The sequence below is a fragment of the Mustela nigripes genome, chromosome 18, assembly GCF_022355385.1.
Source record: "Mustela nigripes isolate SB6536 chromosome 18, MUSNIG.SB6536, whole genome shotgun sequence".
Classification (NCBI taxonomy): domain Eukaryota; kingdom Metazoa; phylum Chordata; class Mammalia; order Carnivora; family Mustelidae; genus Mustela; species Mustela nigripes.
The window spans coordinates 17,127,593-17,148,582 of NC_081574.1; the positions used below are offsets into that span (position 1 = coordinate 17,127,593).

At 37.4% G+C, this 20,990-nt stretch overlaps 1 protein-coding gene across 1 annotated transcript in view; it reads right to left on the bottom strand.

Moving 5' to 3' along the window:
* Positions 1 to 20,990, bottom strand: part of TNKS (tankyrase) — a 207,978-nt gene that overhangs the window by 40,524 nt on the left and 146,464 nt on the right. Inside the window, exons 12-13 of the mRNA XM_059384394.1 lie at positions 10,218 to 10,389; positions 4,257 to 4,336 (exon numbers count right to left, since the gene is read on the bottom strand). Coding sequence (XP_059240377.1) covers positions 4,257 to 4,336; positions 10,218 to 10,389 — 252 coding nt within the window. The remainder of the gene's footprint in view (positions 1 to 4,256; positions 4,337 to 10,217; positions 10,390 to 20,990) is intronic.

Sequence of the window (20,990 nt, forward strand, 5' to 3'; positions counted from 1 at the left end):
TGCAAGTGATGTTTAAAAATCAGCACTCTGCTTGGCTTCACAGTGTCTACAAATATTTTTACAGCTTACAGAGCAATTTCATCTTTTTTTTTTTTTTTTTAACATTTCCTGGCCAAAATCCTCATCAAAGAGAAAAACTCATAATAAAGCAAGACTCTCCATGGCAAATGATGCCTTCGTCTTTCATCTTCGTAAGGCTCTCTTCCCCGAGACTGTCTGCCCAGCGCATCTGCCTGTACCAGCACGCTGTCTGCCATGTTTCCCTCAAGGAGGGCTGACCCTGGCTGACTGCAGAACTACCCAGAGGTCTTGTCTCCACTGATGTGGCAAGCAAAACGCCGCCAGAAAGATCACATGAATTCTGCCTGGGCCACCCACTTGGTCCCCTGACCCGCTCCAGGAAAGCCATGTGGTCATCAGTGCTTCCCCCGATCTCTGGGAGATGTCTGTCGGCCGCTGCGAGTCAAACTGATTCCAATCATGCTCTCGTTTTTCGTCTTTCATCTCCTCGTGAATGCGAGTGTGTCAGCACAAGCTCGATTCCGTCTGCTTGCTTATACAGCAGCGGGAAGCAAAGTAGGGACCGGCAGGTTGCACCACTGGCAGTGACGGATGAATTTTAATAATACATCAATAATAATTCACAATTTATAAAGAACCTCATATTCTTTCAGCGAGAGAACTATTATCTATCTGTGAAGTTGGTCATTATCTCCATCTTACAGATAAAATAGACCAACGCTCAGAGAGGGCTAAGCAGCCTGTCCTTTCACGGAGCTGATAAGGTAAAGGTACAATAAAGGCTCAGACTTGGTTTTCCCTATTCATATTCTTTTGATCTTTCTGCTACATGCTTGCTTCCTTTCCTAACTGCCCTCATTCGGGGAAGTGATGCAAAGAAAGGTAATGGAAAGAATAGTCAAAAAACCCAGAGAAAACAGGTAGGATGGCTGGGCTTTCCAGGCATCTGATAATCTTGCTGCCACTCTTGCCACTGTAATGAGCTATTATTACATAAAAACCAAAAGCCTGGGAGGCACCTGTTTCTACTGACTTCCTGAGTCGGGGCTTTCCCATCGGTAGGGTAAGAGCAGGACTCGGCAGGTGGCACAGTGCACACAGGCTGGAGAGCTGGGTCGCAGGGAGAGCCTACAGTCTCACCAGCTCTACGTGGAAAAGCCCTGACTCTAGAATCTCAAGAGCCACTGTCATCTGGCCAGGTCAAATATCTTACCCTTTAGCGATAAGTGAGTCTACATTATAGAATCAAAAACCAAAATGAAATAGAAGTGAATAAATTAATACATAAAACTAGAAAGCACATGGGGCGCCTGGGTGGCTCAGTGGATTAAGCCGCTGCCTTCGGCTCAGGTCATGGTCTCAGGGTCCTGGGATCGAGCCCCGCATCGGGCTCTCTGCTCAGCGGGGAGCCTGCTTCCCCTTCTCTCTCTGCCTAGCTCTCTGCCTACTTGTGATCTCTCTCTGTCAAATAAATAAATAAAATCTTTAAAAAAAAAAAAAACTAGAAAGCACAAAAATTGTTAGTAAACACCTTCTACTGGTGGCTTACATGATTAAAGCTGCTTCTTGCTGCTGCTGGGTTTTCTTCAGGCTCTTACAGTCTAACTTTTTTTTTTTTTCCCCCCGCAGAGAATATCAGCAAAACAGGAATGTGGTATGGAATGACACACAACTCATTTTGCCAGGTTACAAAAATAAAAGCCCGTTCTGCTTAAGAAACATTCACTTTTTAGTATTTGGAAGTTCTTTATTCCCTGTTCAATTTCAATTTCCTTTTGAATGCCAAAGCAAATTTACATTCTTCCTACCTGATTTTCATAATTTCAAATACTTTACTCAGCAAACAGCCTTTTCTTCTAATTTCTAATAATTTAATACTCTCTGAAGCCTCTAGGGAAGGAAATTTACCATGCTTAATTCTCACTTAATTTGTACTTTGCTTTTCTTCTGCCACTTCCATTCCGTTCATAAAATTATAGTCGGCCTTTATTGTGAAGGCCGACTGTAGAACTGGGAGGTGTGACACAAATGCTTTTTTAGGAAACTTGAAAGCTAGAGATTTGCCTATCAGTACATACAAAACACATGGAATTAAAAACTATAAATTAAGAAAATACTAAGCTATTAATTTAATGATCATGGGTACATGTAGCAAGGCTGGTGAGATTATCATGCCATGATGTAGAAAAGAAGTCCTGATCACTTTTATACGTAAAGATTTCCTTTTATTAGCATATATTTCAAATGACAAAAAGTATATGTAATTTTATTTAAGGAAAAAAGTATACAGTTTTAGATCTAAGAGAACTTTAAAATTTCTCCCCAGTGGCTATTACAACTGAAGTTTACTGTTTTTCTTTAAATAACAGATGTTCTTATAAGATGGAAGAGATGTTAGAAGTGGCCACATATTGAAATTAAAAAAAAAATTCTAGGTAACACAGCTTGAAAGAGTTTACTGTATTTTCTTTCTTTTCTTCTTCTTCTTTTTCTTTTAAGATTTTATTTATTTGAGAGAGAAAGACTATGAACAGGGGGAAGGGCAGAGGCAGAGGGACAGGCAGACTTCCCACTGAGCGGGAAGACCAGTGAGGGAAGATTATTTGGTGAATGGAGCCTGAGATTAAGGGATAAGATCTAAGCTATGGATTTTTCTTTGTTTTCAGATAAGAAAAAAGTACCTCCTTGTTTCAATTCATATCTATCTCATCCTAAGCTACATTTTTTTTTTTTAGATTTTATTTATTTATTTGACAAAGAGAGATCACGAGTAGGCAGAGAGGCAGGCAGAGAGAGAGAGAGAGGAGGAAGCAGGCTCCTGTCGAGCAGAGAGCCCGATGCGAGACTCGATCCCAGGACCCCAAGATCATGACCTGAGCCGAAGGCAGCGGCTTAACCCACTGAGCCACCCAGGCGCCCCTAAGCTACATTTAAATAAATTCCAAGGGGTGTCTGGGTGGCTCGGTGGGTTAAAGACTCTGCCTTCAGCTCAGGTCATGATTCCACAGTCCTGGGATGGCGTTCCACATCGGGCTCAGCAAGGAGCCTGCTTCCCCCCCCTCGCTCTCTCTGCCTGCCACTCTGCCTACATGTGATCTCTGCCTGTCAAATAAACAAACAAACAAATAAATAAATCTTTAAAAATAAATAAATAAATTCAAAGACACGCAAATCCTTCTCCATCCCTACTATTCTAGTCTTCAAATTTTCTGGCCCACACTTGGCCTTTCTTCAAAAAAGAAAAAAAGAAAGAAGTAAAGACAGACAAACTCTAAGACCAACGCCTAAATAAAAACAAAACCCCTATCTCTTCCTATCTTCATCCCTATCTTAATCCCTACATAAATGATTGCAGACAGGAAGTATCTGTTCTTAAAAAGGATATTTAGTATCAGAATATCATTTTATATCTGAAAAAAATTACATCTATAATTTAATGTTTATGTATAATTTAATGTTATTTGTGGTTTCTGTGCCACAAATAAAGGCTGTTAAAATTTTCCTGGCAAGCAGAGTTACATAGAAAAGAAAATCCAGGAGCACCTGGGTGGCTCAGTTGGTTAAGCGTCTGCCTTCAGCGTGGGTCATGATCCTGGAGTCCTGGGATCAGGCCCCTCATCAGGCTCCCTGCTCAGCGGGGAATCTGCTTCTTCTGCTGCCCCTCACCTCCACTGTGCTCGTCCTCTCATTTTCTTTTACTCTCTCTCAAATAAATAAAAAGAAAAAAAGAAAAAGAACTTTCTTTCTTAAATAAAAAAAAAGGAAGAAAATCCATCTTTGGTATTTAAATTAATTCCGAATGAATGCAGGATCATAGAGCAATTTCCTAGAGCAACAGTGAGAATCTCTTAGAAAAGTTGAAGAAATATTGTTTCGAACTTTATTGTGTAATATATTACTGGGCTCGAACTAGCTTAGACATTTATGAATGTGGCTACAAATAACACTTTCATTAATACCAGCAGAAGTAAAAGAGCTTTCATAGACCCAGAAGGAAAGTAGCTAAAGCAGTTTAATGGATATAATAAAGCACATACTAGGCCGACCTCGTGGCGCAACGGTAATAAAGCACATACTAGAAAATCCTTCCTGGTTAAAGAGCTCTCCTGTTTATGGATCTACTTTGTTCATCCCTTTTATTATTTGGATTTGAATAGTTTCACTTAGGAACTTAAAATGAATTGGTTAGCAAAGTTTCAACGGCGCTACCCAAGATTCTAAAAGCACTGATTTACCTTCACAGTTTCCAAGTCTCCAGCTTTAGATGCCTCTAGGAGTCGATAGTCAACATCAGAAGTGCGTATAGGTGTACTTTCTGAATAAAGGAGAGGAAAGGTTACTCCTGTTGGCTTTTAAGGAATCACAGAATTAAGAAGGGAAAATTATTTGGTGAATGGAAAGAGAGATTAAGGGGTAAGAAATTCCTGAGATCTAAGCTATGGATTCTTCTTTGTTTTCAGTTAAGAAAAAGTACCTTCTTGTTTCAATTTATAACTATCTCATCCTAAGCTACATTTAAATAAATTCAAAGGCACACAATCCTCCTCCATCCCTACTATTCAAGTCTTCAAATTTTCTGGCCAACACTTGGCAAAAGGGAATAAAGAAACATAAGACCACGATATCAAAAACATCTTCATGATACTTTGGTCTTACAAATGCGGTGGCAAAGCTTTACCATAGATTTTGTTGTGTAAGTCGAGGGAAGGCACTCAACTTTTAGGACTTAATGTTCAGCTTTTTTCTTTTTGGCCTCGACTTCCTCAATATAAACAGAGGGACTACTCCCCAAATCAGTGGTCTCAGAAAATATAATCAGTGTACAAAAGGGCTTACTAAATACAGAAATTTCTTTAATTCACATTTATTGAATGGCTTCAGAGAAATGCAGTTAAAAATGTCTGTACAATTGGGAGGTGTGACACAAATGCTAAATAGACTATAATTAGATGAGTCTGCTAGATGTAGAAGTATGAGGCTAACAAATGAAGTGTTTCGATTAATACAATATAAACAAACCAAAAATTCATTATACATTGGCTCAAATTTAAAAATTTTCAAAGGAAACAACATATGTCACTCAAAATATGTTTGCGGATGTTATGGATGGCCTTTATAACGCACATTCATGTAACCCAAAAGGAGTGAAGTCCAGGAGACTTGGATTTTGACTAGTACTGGTGACAACAGACAAATCATTTAATAGATTAGCTTTTGCTCCTATAAACTAAGTGTTGGTTTTCCTTAAATCTTCTTTGGATTTAAGACTACATTATCTTATGATCAAAGACGCCTTTCTTGAGTCCACTATCTACATGGGAAGATCAAGTGATGCTATGAAAAGGTTTTAGATTTCAGAAGAAATACTTTGGCTCTTTCCAGTCTAAAGTGCTTCATTCAGGAGAGTGGCTTTTACAGAATTGGTTATGAGAACTCCTCCATAAAATAGAAACTGTGTTTATTTAGTCATGATAATACGTAGCAGATAAAATGCCAAGATTAAAGCGAGGAGAGAGTATTTCATATGATGAAGTATCTTTTTGAAACATCAATAAATGTTTTTCTTCAGAAGAGAGTTCATTATTTGTTAGTCTGTGGAGCTGTGGAGGAAAGAAATCAGGTCCTGCTCATCTTCATGTTCCTTTTCACAGAGAACATTCAGAAAGCATTTGCTGAACTGACTTCCATGCTAGTCTGTACTGGGGTCAGTGTGTTTGGCCCGTCACTGCTCTTTCTTTGGCTGCCTTTATTCTGTTCTTTCTGGTCTAATTTGCCTCCATTCTTGCTGCGCATGCCACCGCTGCATTTATGGGTGAGAAAGTCCATGTGTATATTATGTCTCTGTGACAGTGATTCTGGCAGTTGGGAAAATGCACTGAAACATCCTTTGGATATCTCTAGGTAATAGTTTTAATTTATCATTTCAACAAAATAAAATGACAATTGTTGATGTATATGGAGTTGGACCTTTGGATATTTTCAGATTCTAGCATCTGAGGGATACAAATAAGGCTAAATGTTTTAGTTCTATGAACTATTTGAAACTGGCACACTGGTCTTGATACAGACTACTTGCAAATGGTATAATTTTACAATCAAGCAAAAATTTTTATGCAAATACAAGAATGCTTCTGAGAACTATGGAGAAATCCCTACTCCTACTCAAAGAGTCGAAAGCAGTTATTTAAAGATATTGATTAATTACTATACAAATTATAGAGTTTTGCATCCATTATAAATCCTGAACAGGCTTAGAACAGATTCATTTTTAGAAACAATGTGAACAAAGTATTAGCTGAAAGGATATATAGACACCCCAGGAACTTTGTACAAAGAGGTGCAGAATTAAAAGAAGGACATAAAAATGAAGTTAAAAGGGAACATAAGTAAAAGAAGAGTAGCTGATACACAAAGTACTACATTAGTAAAAAGTGTAAGAAAAGTACTATATTAGTAAAAACTGTAAGAAAAGAATTCAGAATGCTTTAACTTTTAAATTCTTTTATAAGCAACGCTGGCTTTTGTAGAATATGAAATTAAAGATTTTACCTCGAGTCAAAGGTTAAAGATGAGCTTCTAATTTTTTCTCCTATTCTCTTCTGCTCACCGGAATACGGAAAGGAGAAAGGAGACGAAAAAGGAGAGGAGGAAGGACAGGAAGCAGGGGAGGGGAGGAGATGGGAAGGAATGGGAAAGGGAGAAGGAAAGGAAAAGGAAGGGAAGGGGGGGGGGGAAGACAAGGAACCCCAAACCTAAAGTTTCAAAGGCTGGAAGGCAGTTGTTATTTTTGTAAAACAGTTATTTTATTATTGTTATTTTTTAATCCCCTCAGACTGGCCGTTGACTGGACTGGCAATAGGCCACACTGGCTTATTTCAATGTGCAAATGTAAACGGGGATTTTGGTGTTTCACTTGGCTCTCACATATCCTTACCGCTATAAATGACTGGGTGAAAATAATGGGATAACCATATTGGAATACAGTCAGAATTATGTCATGCCAAGGTCAAGCCTAAAATTGCTGTTTAAGAGAACTGTGATGCTGGAAATAGTCTTTATCTGTTAATATAGTAGCCACTAGTCATGTGGACAGAGCAGATATAGAGAAAGCATCTCTGGAGAAAAAGGTCAAATCTTCTGAAAGGATGTTTTAAAATGCTGGTTTATAAAAAGTTGCTATCTGATGTTAATTCTTATGTAAATACTGCCAAGAGTTTACAATTCAAACTCCATTAATGTAAACTACTAATGCAACTACTGACCTCAGAGCAGGAAGCACAGGTCTTTAAATGTGGGTCTTAAACCTGTTATCAACAGGTGTATTTAAGTGCATCTTTAAAATGTTACCCGGAACAGAACACCAGTAACTTAATATACATCCTATATGACTGCTGCATTTTTTTTTCCCTAAGAAAACAAAATGTTTATTATTTTGATGTAAGAGAGCTAAGGCTATTTAGATGTTGCCAGACTTTTTTGTCCGTGACCCACAATAAAACACAGTAGGTTAAACCACCTTCAATTCCCAATATCTGGCTGTGTCTTTCCTACAGAAATGGCTACTTCGTATGCCCAACCTAACATACTTTATGTTGGGACTCAATACACAAAGTGAATACACATACACATATGTATATATAAACACATAAAATCAAACATTCTGATACTAATACATCTGTATGTGTGTACGCATGTGTGCATACACATATAAATGTATATATCTGATAAAAAAAAGTTGTGTAAACCCACATTTATCCTAATTCTGTGTCATAATTAAATCTCTTCATGGCTGTATTTTGCTTTAGAAAGACAGAAGTTACATTGGCCATTTCAAAAATTGAACTCTGATATTTTCTACTCTGTTCTATTTTTTATAATGTTGGTTACAACTCACTAAATTGATTTTACAGATCACTACTGGGATACAACTCCCAGCCTGAAAATGACTGCTGCATTCTTTAGGGAGTCATTCATTACACATATAACTTGGGATGGATGAGTCAATGTAGGTAAAATCAGAAAGTTCAGCTAGTACACGGACCACAGACTATAGATACACAAGTTTCTCATAGAAATATTAGTTTAAAAAATTATATCTTTTTCCAAACAACAACAAAAAAAACAATTCCTACTTTCAAAACCTTTCTAAGGGCAACATTTTATCATACAATTCTACTATTTGTACTGTTTTTCCAGATCAATAAAGAATATTAAGAATTAAATCCAAAAGTTCTGGCATGTCCTGTGTTACACATTTAATTACCTGTATAATGTTTTATATTCCAAACAAACTTTTAAGAAGAATTACCAAAATAATTGAATAAAATATTTCATTTGTGATTCAGTATTTAATTTCATCTTTTACCAGAAGTCATATATTCTAATTACACTGAATTAGAAGGCATTTAAAAAGCATTAATGGATCTAATCTGCTTAATTTATTCAATCCTTTCTTCTCCATTTTGTCAATTATCTCTAAAATTATGCATAATATTATTAGAAATTTTGATGTGATAGCTGTTTGCCTGATTTATGGCTACAAATTATAAAATCTAACTTAAAATCCAATGCTAAATGGTTCCTGGTAAAAGTGTAAAAAAAATTTAGAATGTTTTAATAAAAATCCCACTTTTTTAGAAATTATATTAGAATTTACTGAGAAGGCTGAAAGAGTTCTTAATCAAAGCAGGATACTATCTCCTCTGTAAGTAAATGTTCTATTGCTCCACTGGAACAGGAAGTTAAATGTTTTTCATACTTCAAGCTTGCAATCCTGTAATAGGAAATTTCATTCCTCTAGATCTTTTCAATTTTGATGTAAAAGTGTTCTAGACAGGGCTTACTTCAAATGTCTCTAGATCACCATTTAAGACTGAAGAAGAATGATACCAAAAAAAAAAAAAAAAAAAAAAAAAAAGAATGATACTATCTACGAATGAGCTGGCATGAGGAAAGTAAATCCCAATTAATAGCTTTTAAAACATTGCAGATATTCTGATTCAGCTCTAACAATACATATATGAGCTCCACAAGCCTAGAAAGTTCCCTATTTCAGAATATAGTTGGGATTCTCAGCTGTGCTATATTTTTGCAGGGCTCTTGAGAAATTTGTGGGGCTTATTTTTGTCTTCTAGTGTTGTTTTATCCAAGTTATTACTATCACAATAATTATAAATTATTTTATGTCAATTACTGTCATTTTCGCTTTATATTATAGATAGGGTATTTAATTTGGGATTTTTGGAAGGTATCTCTACAATTAGGTCACATTATCTAAACATTTCATTTCTGAATAAGAAAAGGGCATATTATAAAATATTCTTTATGACAAGGCACTGTGTCTGATGGAGCAAAGAAATCCTGGGTTATCGGCAGAAGAATAACTAGGACTTCAGATTCCTAGTCTGTAGCTTTCCTTCTCCATTTTACTCTTCTGTTTGTTATGTCATTCTAGAGCAGATATAACCCACAGACAAAAATAAAGGGATGGGAAGCAAGAGTCAGTTATACCAAATTAATTTTCTATCTAGCTCACCATTTTTCAAGAGCTAGACGGTGTCATTTCCTCTAATTTGGGGGCTCAGGAAACTAGTCAACTTTCATATCAGTTCTATGTTCAATCTCCCTCAATACATTAAGTAGATAAAATATCAAATGCTGCAGTAGGTAGGCACTAATATTCAATAAGATTTTATAACTGTATTTAAGCTAGGAAAAACAAGGTAATTTCCTAACGGTGAAATGACCTTAAGAAATACAAAAAAAGTCAGTCAGACTATCCCATATATAAGAACACTGAATTAAAGAACATTACCAGATGAATGATTTCTTATTTTCTCTATTTGACAGATTTTAGAGCTGCCATAATTCCACACCATTTATAGGAGCTTTAAGTCACCTTTGATCATAACACCCATGAGTCAGGTTTTCAATTTAAAACTAAAAAAAAAAAAAAAAGAAAAAGAGAGAGAGAAAGAGTATATGTCTCCTTTCACTGACACCTACCTCACTCCACCAAAAAGGTTGATAGGAAGGGCCTCAGGCTAAACTGCCAGCAAGGAAAGGTATGAAAAATATTCAGGCAGAGAAAGTGTTCCAAAGAGCGACTTAAAACAAGTGGTGCAGAGTTTGTCTGTTTCTATCAGCGGACATGAAGCGGGAAGGCCAGAATGTACTACTTATTTATTTAAACTCACCACTTAGAATCTGCTGCACGGCTTCGTTGCCCATCTGCGCGGCTGTAAAGCCTTGTAAGGAGATGATGGAAGGATCAGAGCCATAAGTCAGCAGGAGGCGGCAAGTCTGCAGGTGACCTGCGAGGGCAGCTCGATGCAAAGCAGTCTGACCAAGGGTGTCCAGTGCGTTCATCTGTAAAACCATTGGGTGGGAACAGAGAATTGAGTATCTACTTGTTCTATTTTACACCCTAGCAAATAAATTCTTATGAGAAAAATAAAACGGTCAAAAGCATTCTGAAAAATGCCATAGTCTATTTATTATTAACTTTTCGGTGACTGCTTCTGAAAAAATGTCAGCTTCTTAGTTATCCTTCTCTGACTATCTTATTGAAAATTACAACATACTCATCCCTGCCCTGAATGACTGTCTTCCTGTTCATCTTCCAGTCCCTCCACTCCCCTCAACAACTAGAATGCAAGGTCTCTGAGGGCTGGGACTCCGATGCTCACTGCCTGCCACATCCAAGATGTACATGAAATACTTCTGGATGAATGGATTTCACCAAACTTGCTCCTGTAACATGAAGACTACAGAATACGTAAGCGAAGACAGTCAAAGTAGTTAATTACAGGGTGCCTGGGTGGCTCAGTGGGTTAAGCCGCTGCCTTCGGCTTGGGTCATGATCTCAGGGTCCTGGGATCGAGTCCCGCATCGGGCTCTCTGCTCAACAGGGAGTCTGCTTCCCCTCTCTCTCTGCCTGCCTCTCTGCCTACTTGTGATCTCTCTGTCAAATAAATAAATAAATAATCTAAAAAAAAAAGTAGTTAATTACATTTCTTTTCTAATTTTAGTAAATAATTTTAATAGAATACCCTCATTACTAAACTGAATTACTAGTGCCTGAATTACTAACACATTTAACCAGCCTCCCAAAGATTTAAATTTTCAAATGTTCCATTTTTAAAACTTTGAAGTTATAAAGGAAGAATAATTTAGCTAGTTTTAAGATAACATTCAACTTTGGGATCAGCTTCATAATTTGATCAAACCTGTTTTCCAGGATGCCCCTGTAAGTACCTTCTATTCCAATCCAACCAAAATCCGTGTTCATTGTACATGCTGATTCTTTCAGAGTAGCCCTTCTTTCTGACTTTCTGGATTATGAAATCCAGTGCAAGTCTGAGCTTTCTTAAGAAGTCTTGATTATTCGAAGTCTTGGTGATTACTGACTTTCTGAATACCCATGTCAAGTTAGTACCATCTTACAAATTTTAACATGGGGCCAATTTTTGTTATGGCTATTGAGATTATGGATTGTATTATACAGGTTTTCTGAGTTCTTTAGAAGGATCCTCTTCAGGGAAGACAGTAATTCTCAAATATATGCTAGCAGATTATTCTAGCATATTTGTGCATACCCACCCAATACAAGATTAAGGAAAGAAAAGATTTAAGACGACTGATCTCCATGTCTCAGTCTTCCATCATTTTAAGTAGCCATACTTTTTCAGGCAAGGGTTCATCTAAATTCTTAATGGAGTGTCACAAAATTTGTCATGACATACTGATATATGTAATCAGAGGTCTCATTTACCAGCAGAAAAGTGACTGTTTATACATAAGCAAGATAAAAGCACAGCCATAAGCATGTATTCATGGAAAACACAGGCTACCAAACTAAACCTCTTGACTTTCTCTCTATTTCTTTGTTACCTCACCACATGAGAAAAACTTAAAATTGGGAACATTCTAATCATTAACATTTTTCTGGAAATTTGGTAAGAAACCCACTAAATTATTTAATTATAGTGACCGAAATCCTCAGTACAATTTGCTAACTCATGTGGTCTGACAACTACTACTTCAAAATACAGATATTACTAAGTTATTTTTCAGCTCAAACTCAGTGACTCTTCAGTGCCTTCAAATAAATATGAACTCCTCAGCATGTCATTTAAGACCATCTGTAATTTACTTTTATACTATCTTCCTTTCTACTCTATTTTTTTCATCACCATTTGATAGGCTTGCTGTGCTGCAGCTTTATCAGATTACCCTGGAACCCTGTTTTATGAAGGTGTTAGTTTCTAAAGTCACTGCAAAATGTAAAATCTGTCTTTGGTCAACACTATCCTTGCAAACACCTTGACAATGTAATGGTAGAGAAAGATACAAGGTTTCTAAGCAAATTCAACACTGGCCAGTTTTGCCTTCAATGTATCAGCAGATCAACTGAACCCCAAAGTCATATAGTGTCTTTAAACACTAAACACACCATGTGTAAAGAGAGGTTGTCTCAATACATAAACCTGGTGAAACTGAGCACAATACAGAAAACAACAGATTCCCTTCTGTCTCTCACTCACTCTGGGGCATGCACCTGTGGAATGGAATGAGTTTGGGCAAAAAACACCACTCACTATTATTTCCATTAACGTTCCTTGTTTCTCTTTACTCTCGGTTTTGGAGGGGTGGTGCTGAATGCACCTCCGCTGACACGTTCTCATTTCTCTACCAAGCTATCATTCTCTGTTTCATATTCCTTATCCTTGTATACAGCTGTCAAAATTACAACTAAGTTGTTTACCTCCTAAAAAGTCTGAGAAAGGGATGCAGCTAACGTTTACTAAGCACTTCCCGATATTAGGCGTGGTGCTAGATGCTATATGTAAATCGGAAGCTTTTTAAAAGCAGAAATTAGGGGCGCCTGAGTGGCTCAGTGGGATAAGCTGCTGCCTTCGGCTCAGGTCATGATCCCAGGGTCCTGGGATCGAGCCCCGCATCGGGCTGTCTGCTTAGCTGGGAGCCTGCTTCCTCCTCTCTCTGCCTGCCTCTCTGCCTACTTGTGATCTTTCTCTGTCAAATAAATAAATAAAATCTTTAAAAAAATAAAAATAAAAAATAAAAGCAGAAATTATGACTTGATCTTAAATGTAATTCTTCTCCTCTGTCCTTCCCACTCCCCAGAAACACAAGGTCTAGGACATAGCTTGGAGCTATGTGAACAGCTTATGTGAATAAGTGAAAAAAAAAAAAATAGAATAATGTATAAATCGCTGTTAGAGTTCATTTATAAGAGGAATTTTTTATGTCTAGTTGAAAAAAATTCCAACCATCTGATGAGGACTGACTGATAATGCTAGGAAGTTAAAACCTTAATCATATACCGAAGCTTTATGTTTTCATCCCTACTGACGTATATACGGCATCCACTCATTTCCACAGGTGGCATTAGATTCTAGTATCTCAGAAAACCAAACTTTCCAGATAAACTACAAGACAGACCAGTGTAACATAGAATTCTTTGCTTTAGAAAATGTACATATTTTTCATTATGAGAGAATTGTCCCCTCGAACTCTAAATTGTTACTGTAGCAACAAAAGGGTATCGATGGAGTACTTTATCAGCCAGCGAAGGTGACACACTGAGAAGCTGTAGAAAAGGATCAGCGATATTTAACAGAAGCACTCATTCCACAGAAACAAGCAAAAAAAAAAAAACCACTAGAACAATGTGGTGTTATTTTGTACAACCCAGAGAATGAACAAGAATGGATGCCAGGGAAAATATTAAACAGCCATTCGACAAGGGTTTTTGTGAGGAAAACCCTCATAGGAGCATGTCCTCAAAAGAAGCAAATGTCAATGTCTCAGATACCCTAATCTCAGGACTCCACGCTTGTCCTTCTATGGTCAAAAGAGGATGGTGGCAGCTCTATGCCATCAACTCCATACTCCAAAGCCAAAAAGAATGTTTTATACATCTATTGTAAAAAAAAAGAAGAAAGTTTCCCCAGTTGACTTACAGCTAGGGCCAAAGACACCTCCCCAAACGATGCCTTTACCAGTCACAAGTAAGGAGAATAAAATTACCAAAACTGTTCCTAATCCAGGCTTCCAAGAAGCTCCCAATTCTGAACAAAATAGAGTTCCAAAGAGTGAGTTGGCAAGCTATGATCTGTGGGTTAATTCCAACTAGGGGACTGTTTTACACTGCTTGCAAGTGAAGAATGATTTTTATATTTTTAAAATGATTGCTTTTAAAATGGCTATGTAAGTACCCAAAAAGCTGAAAATATTTACTATCTGGACTTTTAAGAACATGTTTGCTGATCCCTATTCTGAAGCAAAGAAGAAAGGGAACAGTGATTGCTGGAGGGAAATCAGCTGTCTTTGGAGCCATTACTGATCTTTAAAATGGTTCAAAATTGAATACAAAAATTAAGGTCCCTAACTTCCTCTTATATTTAACCTTATCAGTACTCTGATGCTCTGCTATTTATTTTTTTATCAAGCAGGCAGATGATACAATCAAGGCTCTCTACAAAGTGGTCAATCTATTCTTTTTCCTTCCACATACGTATTCTGAAATGGTTCAAGGCAATAAAATCCAAAATGTATGTGCCTTTCAAGGCAGGTGATAAATTTGTTTTAAAGGGCAACAGTAACCATTTTATAGGACTACAGGTCAATCCCCATTCTCTGATTTTAACAATGGGTCAACCGGCAGGATTTGCATTGCTGTTCTAATTCAGTTTCACAGTGAAAAAGGGTGATGTTTTATCACTGTGATCCCAGAGAGTTATAGGGAACTCTAATTGTTTAATGGTTCCCATAAGTTTGGATTTATTACTCTACTACCATTCTATAAGTTATATAATTGGGAATTGATAGTAATTCACTCTATTGATGGAGAAATATAGGAAAATAAATAACTTGAGCATGTTATCTACAAAATCTGTAATTGAAAGCACTGGATAAAAGGGCCAACTAAAGCCCATGACAACCTGAAAGTCAAGACAACACTGTCTTTTTGTCCTCTTGGCTTCGGCAATTTTGACTCATACACACTGACAATTCTTCACTCGGTCAAAAAACAGGCTTACCAACATTTAAAATATTCTTTATTATGTAAGGATTAAACTTCTAAAAAAAAAAAAACAAAAAACAACCCCCCAAATACAATCTAGTATTATGCATATAGTTAAGCACTTAAAAGGGTCATTCAAGCTGAGATAACCAAATAAATGAGATTGCTCACTCACAAGGATTCTTCTAAGAACTTACAAATTAGGGTGCCTGGGTTGAACCGGTCTGCCTTCGGCTCAGGTCATGATCCCAGGGTCCTGGGATCCAGCCCCGCATCGAGCCCCACATCGAGCCCCGCTTCCCCTGCTTCCCTTCCTCTCTCTCTGCCTGCCTCTCTACTTGTGATCTCTGTCAAATAAATAAATAAAATCTCTGGGGGAAAAAAAAAAAGAACTTACAAATTAAATAGCTACACACACACACACACACACACACACACACACGCACTGCTCTCTGTAAGTTTTGTATTTTTAACCTAAAAAAAATGACAGATTTTATATATGCCATCATGAATTTATTATTCTTACTTTAAGGAGATACAATTTTAATTCTTTTTTTTTTTTTTTAAAAGATTTTATTTATTTATTTGACACAGAGAGAGAGAGAGAGACACTGAGAGAGGGCATACAACCTAGGGGAGTGGGAGAGGGAGAAGCAGGCTCCCCGTTGAGCAGAGAGCCAATGCGGGCCTTGATCCCAGGACCCTGAGATCATGACCTGAGCCGAAGGCAGACCCTTAACCGACTAAGCCACCCAAGCACCTGGACAACTTTAATATCTATCATCTATCTATCTATCTATCTATGGAATCATCAACATACATACTTCCAGAAGAAAATAGGGAGTGTTACATCAATTTTTCTGATCAAGACTTCTTTAGACCTGGTCCTCTCTATTCCCCTCCATCACAATCTCTACCATAAGGATATGATAGAGGACGTCATCAAAGATTCTTACCATTCAGCACTGAGGAGATAATTTTCACCAAAGTACAGAAATTGCCTCAAATTTTAAGAAAAATGCTACATATAATGTGTGGTAATGTGTGGTAATGTGTGGCTAGGGCTGGCTTGAGATACATATTCAGAAGATTTTAGAAGAAAAATGTATCTGGCAGTTTTAGAGACAAAACACATTTCCCTTTTCTCCCTTGTATCTAGAGATAGAAACCTGAGGTATGCATGTTTTTCTAGTTCTAAGTAGTAATTAATGATTTTCCTACAGGGGTAATTAGATAAATGATATAAAACCACAATTGCAGGGGCACCTGGGTAGCTCAGTGAGTTAAGTCTCTGCCTTCGGTTCAGGTCATGATCTCAGGGTCCTGGGACCAAGCCCCGCATTGGGCTCTCTGCTTAGCAGGAAGCCTGCTCCCCTACCCCCTCTTATGATCTCTGTTTGTCAAATAAATGGATAAAATATTAAAAAAAAAAAAACCCAAAAAACAAAAAACCATAATAGCATTTGGCCTGAAATATATAGGGTATAAAAACATGATTCAAACCCGCCAAAATCCTGGAAACCAGCATGCAGACTATCAGGAAATGGCTGAGTGGAGTCTCTCAATATTTGAATCAGTGTGAAAAGCCTAGTTTCAAAGTGTTAACCTTGAGACTGAGTTCATCTCTCTCCTAAACTTAAAGCTATCATTGTCCCTATCACTCATTTGGTAATAAGATCACGAACTATTCTGTGGTATTTCTGTAACTAATCATCTATTGTTAACTCACACCGTAATTCTACTTTAGCTGTTGAACATGGGTCTATTTCAATCTGGATTTCAAGTAACCTCAGAATTAAAAACAGCCTCTGTATGCCTTTAGCTAGAATGACAATGTACTTTCCCCCTAAATCAGGCCACTTTGAAAGTGAAAGTGAAGAGGAAAAAAAAAAAAAAAAAGAAATGACAGGCTTTCATAAATCTGCCAGAAAGGAGTAAAAAAGACAGGAATCTGAAATAGGTCTATGTCCTGGTGGACAGACTATACCCCAGGGAATAGGTGGCAAGCACATTATAACCGTCTTAGCTTGAAGGTAAGAAACATTATCTTACTATTGTCTCTTTCTACAAAAATCTTAAAACACTAATTCTGTTGAGTACTGCTAACTCATTATGCCAGATACAATGTCCATACCCTGGGTCTACATTTCTGTAACTGGCTTTCTAGAGGACAGTTTTCTAGGAAGTATTTTTCTTTCTGAAGCTGGATTCTATGCATGCCACCTGCCTATTCAAAATTTTCTAGTGGCTCTCCAAGTATTATAAGAGCAAAATCAAAACTCTCCAAATGAAACTATCAAGACCTTGCTCCAACACATCTGTTCAAGATTTTCATTATACTCTCCTTTTCAGTACCCACTGGACTCACTAACCATTAACTTCTAACTCCTTTGCCTTCCTGACTGAGTCATTATTTAAAATATATTATTTGTATTTTGCCAATTTCTATATATCTAATCCTTGAACATTCCTAGCTAAAATCCTACTTTTTTAAAAATGAAATTTCTCTAATCTCTCCCTCAGCCTGTTACTTCCACTAGAAGTAACTATTTTCTGAATAGCAGTCTACCTTGTATTTCTCTTATATACCTTGCTTTCAAGTTGACTGTGCTGGATAAGACTATTACTACTAGATCTTAAGTCTCTTAAAAGAAGACTCTTGATCAAATTCAAACTTCATATATAGCCTTGTAACATTGTAACAAGTACAGTGCTTTGTACAAGGTGGTGTTTGAAAATGGTTGGTAAGTGAATGGCTCATGAGAACAGTAAATTGGTAAATTCTGGTGATAAAGGATATTATTTTCATCATACTAATGTGTATACTGAGCAAACACTAGACTATTAAAATATTCTTTTTTAAAAGATTTAGTTGAGAGAAAGAGCATGAGCACACATGCATGCATGGGAGGGAGAGGAAGGGAAAGAGAATTTTAAGCAGACTCCCCTCTGAGCAAGGAGCCTCACACAGGGCTTGATCCCACCACACTGAGATCATGACCTAAGCCTAAATCTGGAGTTAGATGCTTAAGTGACTGAGCCATCTAGGTACCCAACTATTAAAATATTCTCTAACCGAAAAATATACATTCTTCTTTCCCTAGAAATGTGAAGGGAAAAAAAAAGTTAAATGCCAATGTCGACAAAATTGTTTAATACTGAAAATAATAGACTTATTTTATCTGGGTTAAGAGTATAATTTAATTTGATTTCAAAGCCTTTACAGATACAAACAAAGTGTCGTTATCCATGGTAGGATGGATATAATTAAAGCCTCTCCTATGAGGATGAAATAGACAAAATGAGCTAAAATTCTGATACAGTAATCAATATTTCACTTTAAAGGTCCTTCTTTTTTAAAAAAATATTTTTAAAATTTATTTTAGAGAGAGAGTGTGAGCAAGAGAGCAAGTGTGAGCGAGAGTGTGAGCGAGAGCGTGCACATGAGCAAGAAAGAGCGCACAAGTTGGGGGAGGGGCAGAGGGAGAGACAATGTCAAGCAGACTCCCTGCAGAGCATGGAGCCCAGTGAAGGGCTCCAGCCTATGACCCTGAGATCATGACCTGAGCCAAAACCAAGAGTCGGATGCTTAACTGACTGAGCTACCCATGTGCCCCATTTTAAAAGGTTTTTAATCCTTTACTGTGTTATGAACCTACTACAGAATATAAAATTTGTCTAAGAAGTTAAATTTCAATATAATTAGACATGAAACTAGATTGTTTACTAGCTGAACTCGAACTTATTAAAAGGGAACTCACCTCCTCACATGCCCTAACTGTCTAGAAACCAGTCCCCGAGCACAGCTGATGAGACTAGCGGGAGCAGATCCAATGGCCATGTGCACAAACCGCAGCCTTATTCAGATTCGCCCCTTCTTGTCCCTGAGACTAAGGAGAGACAGTAGCTGCAGGTGGTATATTTCTAAGCCAAAGACATGTAAAGGAGGGCCTGCAAAGCCCATATTTAGGCCATAGAGAAGTAAAACAAAAATACAGTCTATAAGAAGAATTAAACAGATGAACAAAGACCATCAAAGAAAAGAAACCCAAGCAACTGCAGAAAAAGAGACAGACAGGGAACGCAGTCAAGGTACCCAACAGTTTACGAATCTCTTGTACTAGTCGTTTGTGAATCTCAGCCACAATTCCTGTAGATTATTTCTATGGTATAACAATACAGGTTATCCCTAAAAAGTGGTAAGCATACAGTTATATAAGTATAAACAGATTTCCATTTATGCTTACTCTAGATTCAACTGATTTGTTACTGGTAATTAAAATGTGTCTGAGACCTGTCCCCTTTGCTCTTTACACTGATATGCTCAAACTGCAGATATCTGAACTGTAAGAGATACTTTAAATCTACAGCTTTAAATGCATTTTATTTAACATCTTTGGGCTAATATAAACTACTTATCAATCCATTTCTAGAAAGGCATTAATCAAGTCCTTGTAATGAGCTAACACATTTCCCCAAAGTGAGCAAAGACTCTTCATCACTTCTCAATGTGAGAAATAAGCCCATTTAATGCCAATTACTATTGACACAATTTCTTTCTACATACAATATAAATAAATCTGTCAAATTAAGACAAATGAACAATCAAAGGAAATTTCTCCATGTTCCACACATTTAACAGATGCTCTAGTAATGACAAAATAGCAGTGCTTTTATATATGAAAAAAGCACCTCTGAATTAAATCTTTCATTTTTAGGTGTTAATAATACCATATGCAACCGGGACAGAAGTTCTACTTAATAATGATAGCAGACAAAGCAGTAGCAGTAGAATGCCACGGTAGCTAACAATAATAAGAAAAAAACCTGCCATACGAAAGACTAAATCTTCATATCTCTTCCTATTTAGGCTTTACGGCAATCTTGCAAAGCTGGGGGTTGATAATTAATTTTTTTTAGAAACAGAAATTCACTCCACTATAAAAGTTAATTTTTCAAATGAATTGGCTAATACTCCCCGTTTTCTTACAACCTGCCTTTCTTTACTAGCCATTTGCTTTCCATCCCTTTTCTGAACACTGCCTGCTTGCCCCTCCAGATTCCTATCCGTCCTCCACCCTGCTCTGTGTCCTGGGAAACTCACCTAGATGGATCCTATCAGTGAGTGCTTTTGGTTTTCTAAGTTCTTTTTACATTTGGCTAATGGGAGGCAATGGCAGGACACTGGTGGGCAGCAGGAGTGTGGGGGGTAGGGGTGAGACTTAGCCTCTCTCAAAGTGCTGTCAGGGGCCGTCTCCAAACAGCTACCTTCTTCTGCTTCCAGGGACCTCTCCCTTCCCTTGACCTTTCAGGCCCAAAGAGGATGTTTCCCCACTTGTTGCTATCCCTTGCTCATATCCTTAAACCTTGCCCACCTTTGTATATAATTCCCTTACTAAACTTTCCTCAAATTACCCATTTCATGTGTGCTTTTTTTTTGCCAAGACCCTAATGAATACAATTCTCTATCCCTGTATCTTTGGAACACCTCCTTCAAAAGCTGCCAAAGCCTTTTCACAAATATCGCCCAGTTAAATGGCATTGCCTAACTTGATTTCTTCCCGCAGCACTGATCACCTGTTGCTTCATCATATTCCTATTATACTCAATAGACATGTGATCGACCTGTCTATTTTCTCTTCCCATTGCTGCTCCTTAAACACAGTAATCTGCAAAGGTCGTTTCCTTAACTCTCAACTCATCTTTCCATATTTTCTCTACCAGGACTTTGCAATGCATGATCACTATACTGATGGCTTTCCAAAAGATCTCTTTAATCCTAGACTGTTATTCATACTCTAGTGCTGTTATTTTCAACCACTGTAACATGTCCGTAACTCTAAGTACAAAATTATCAAGGTATAGAAAACCAGTATTTCTTTCTAACTTCTCACTTCCCTGAACTGACCACCAGTTTCTA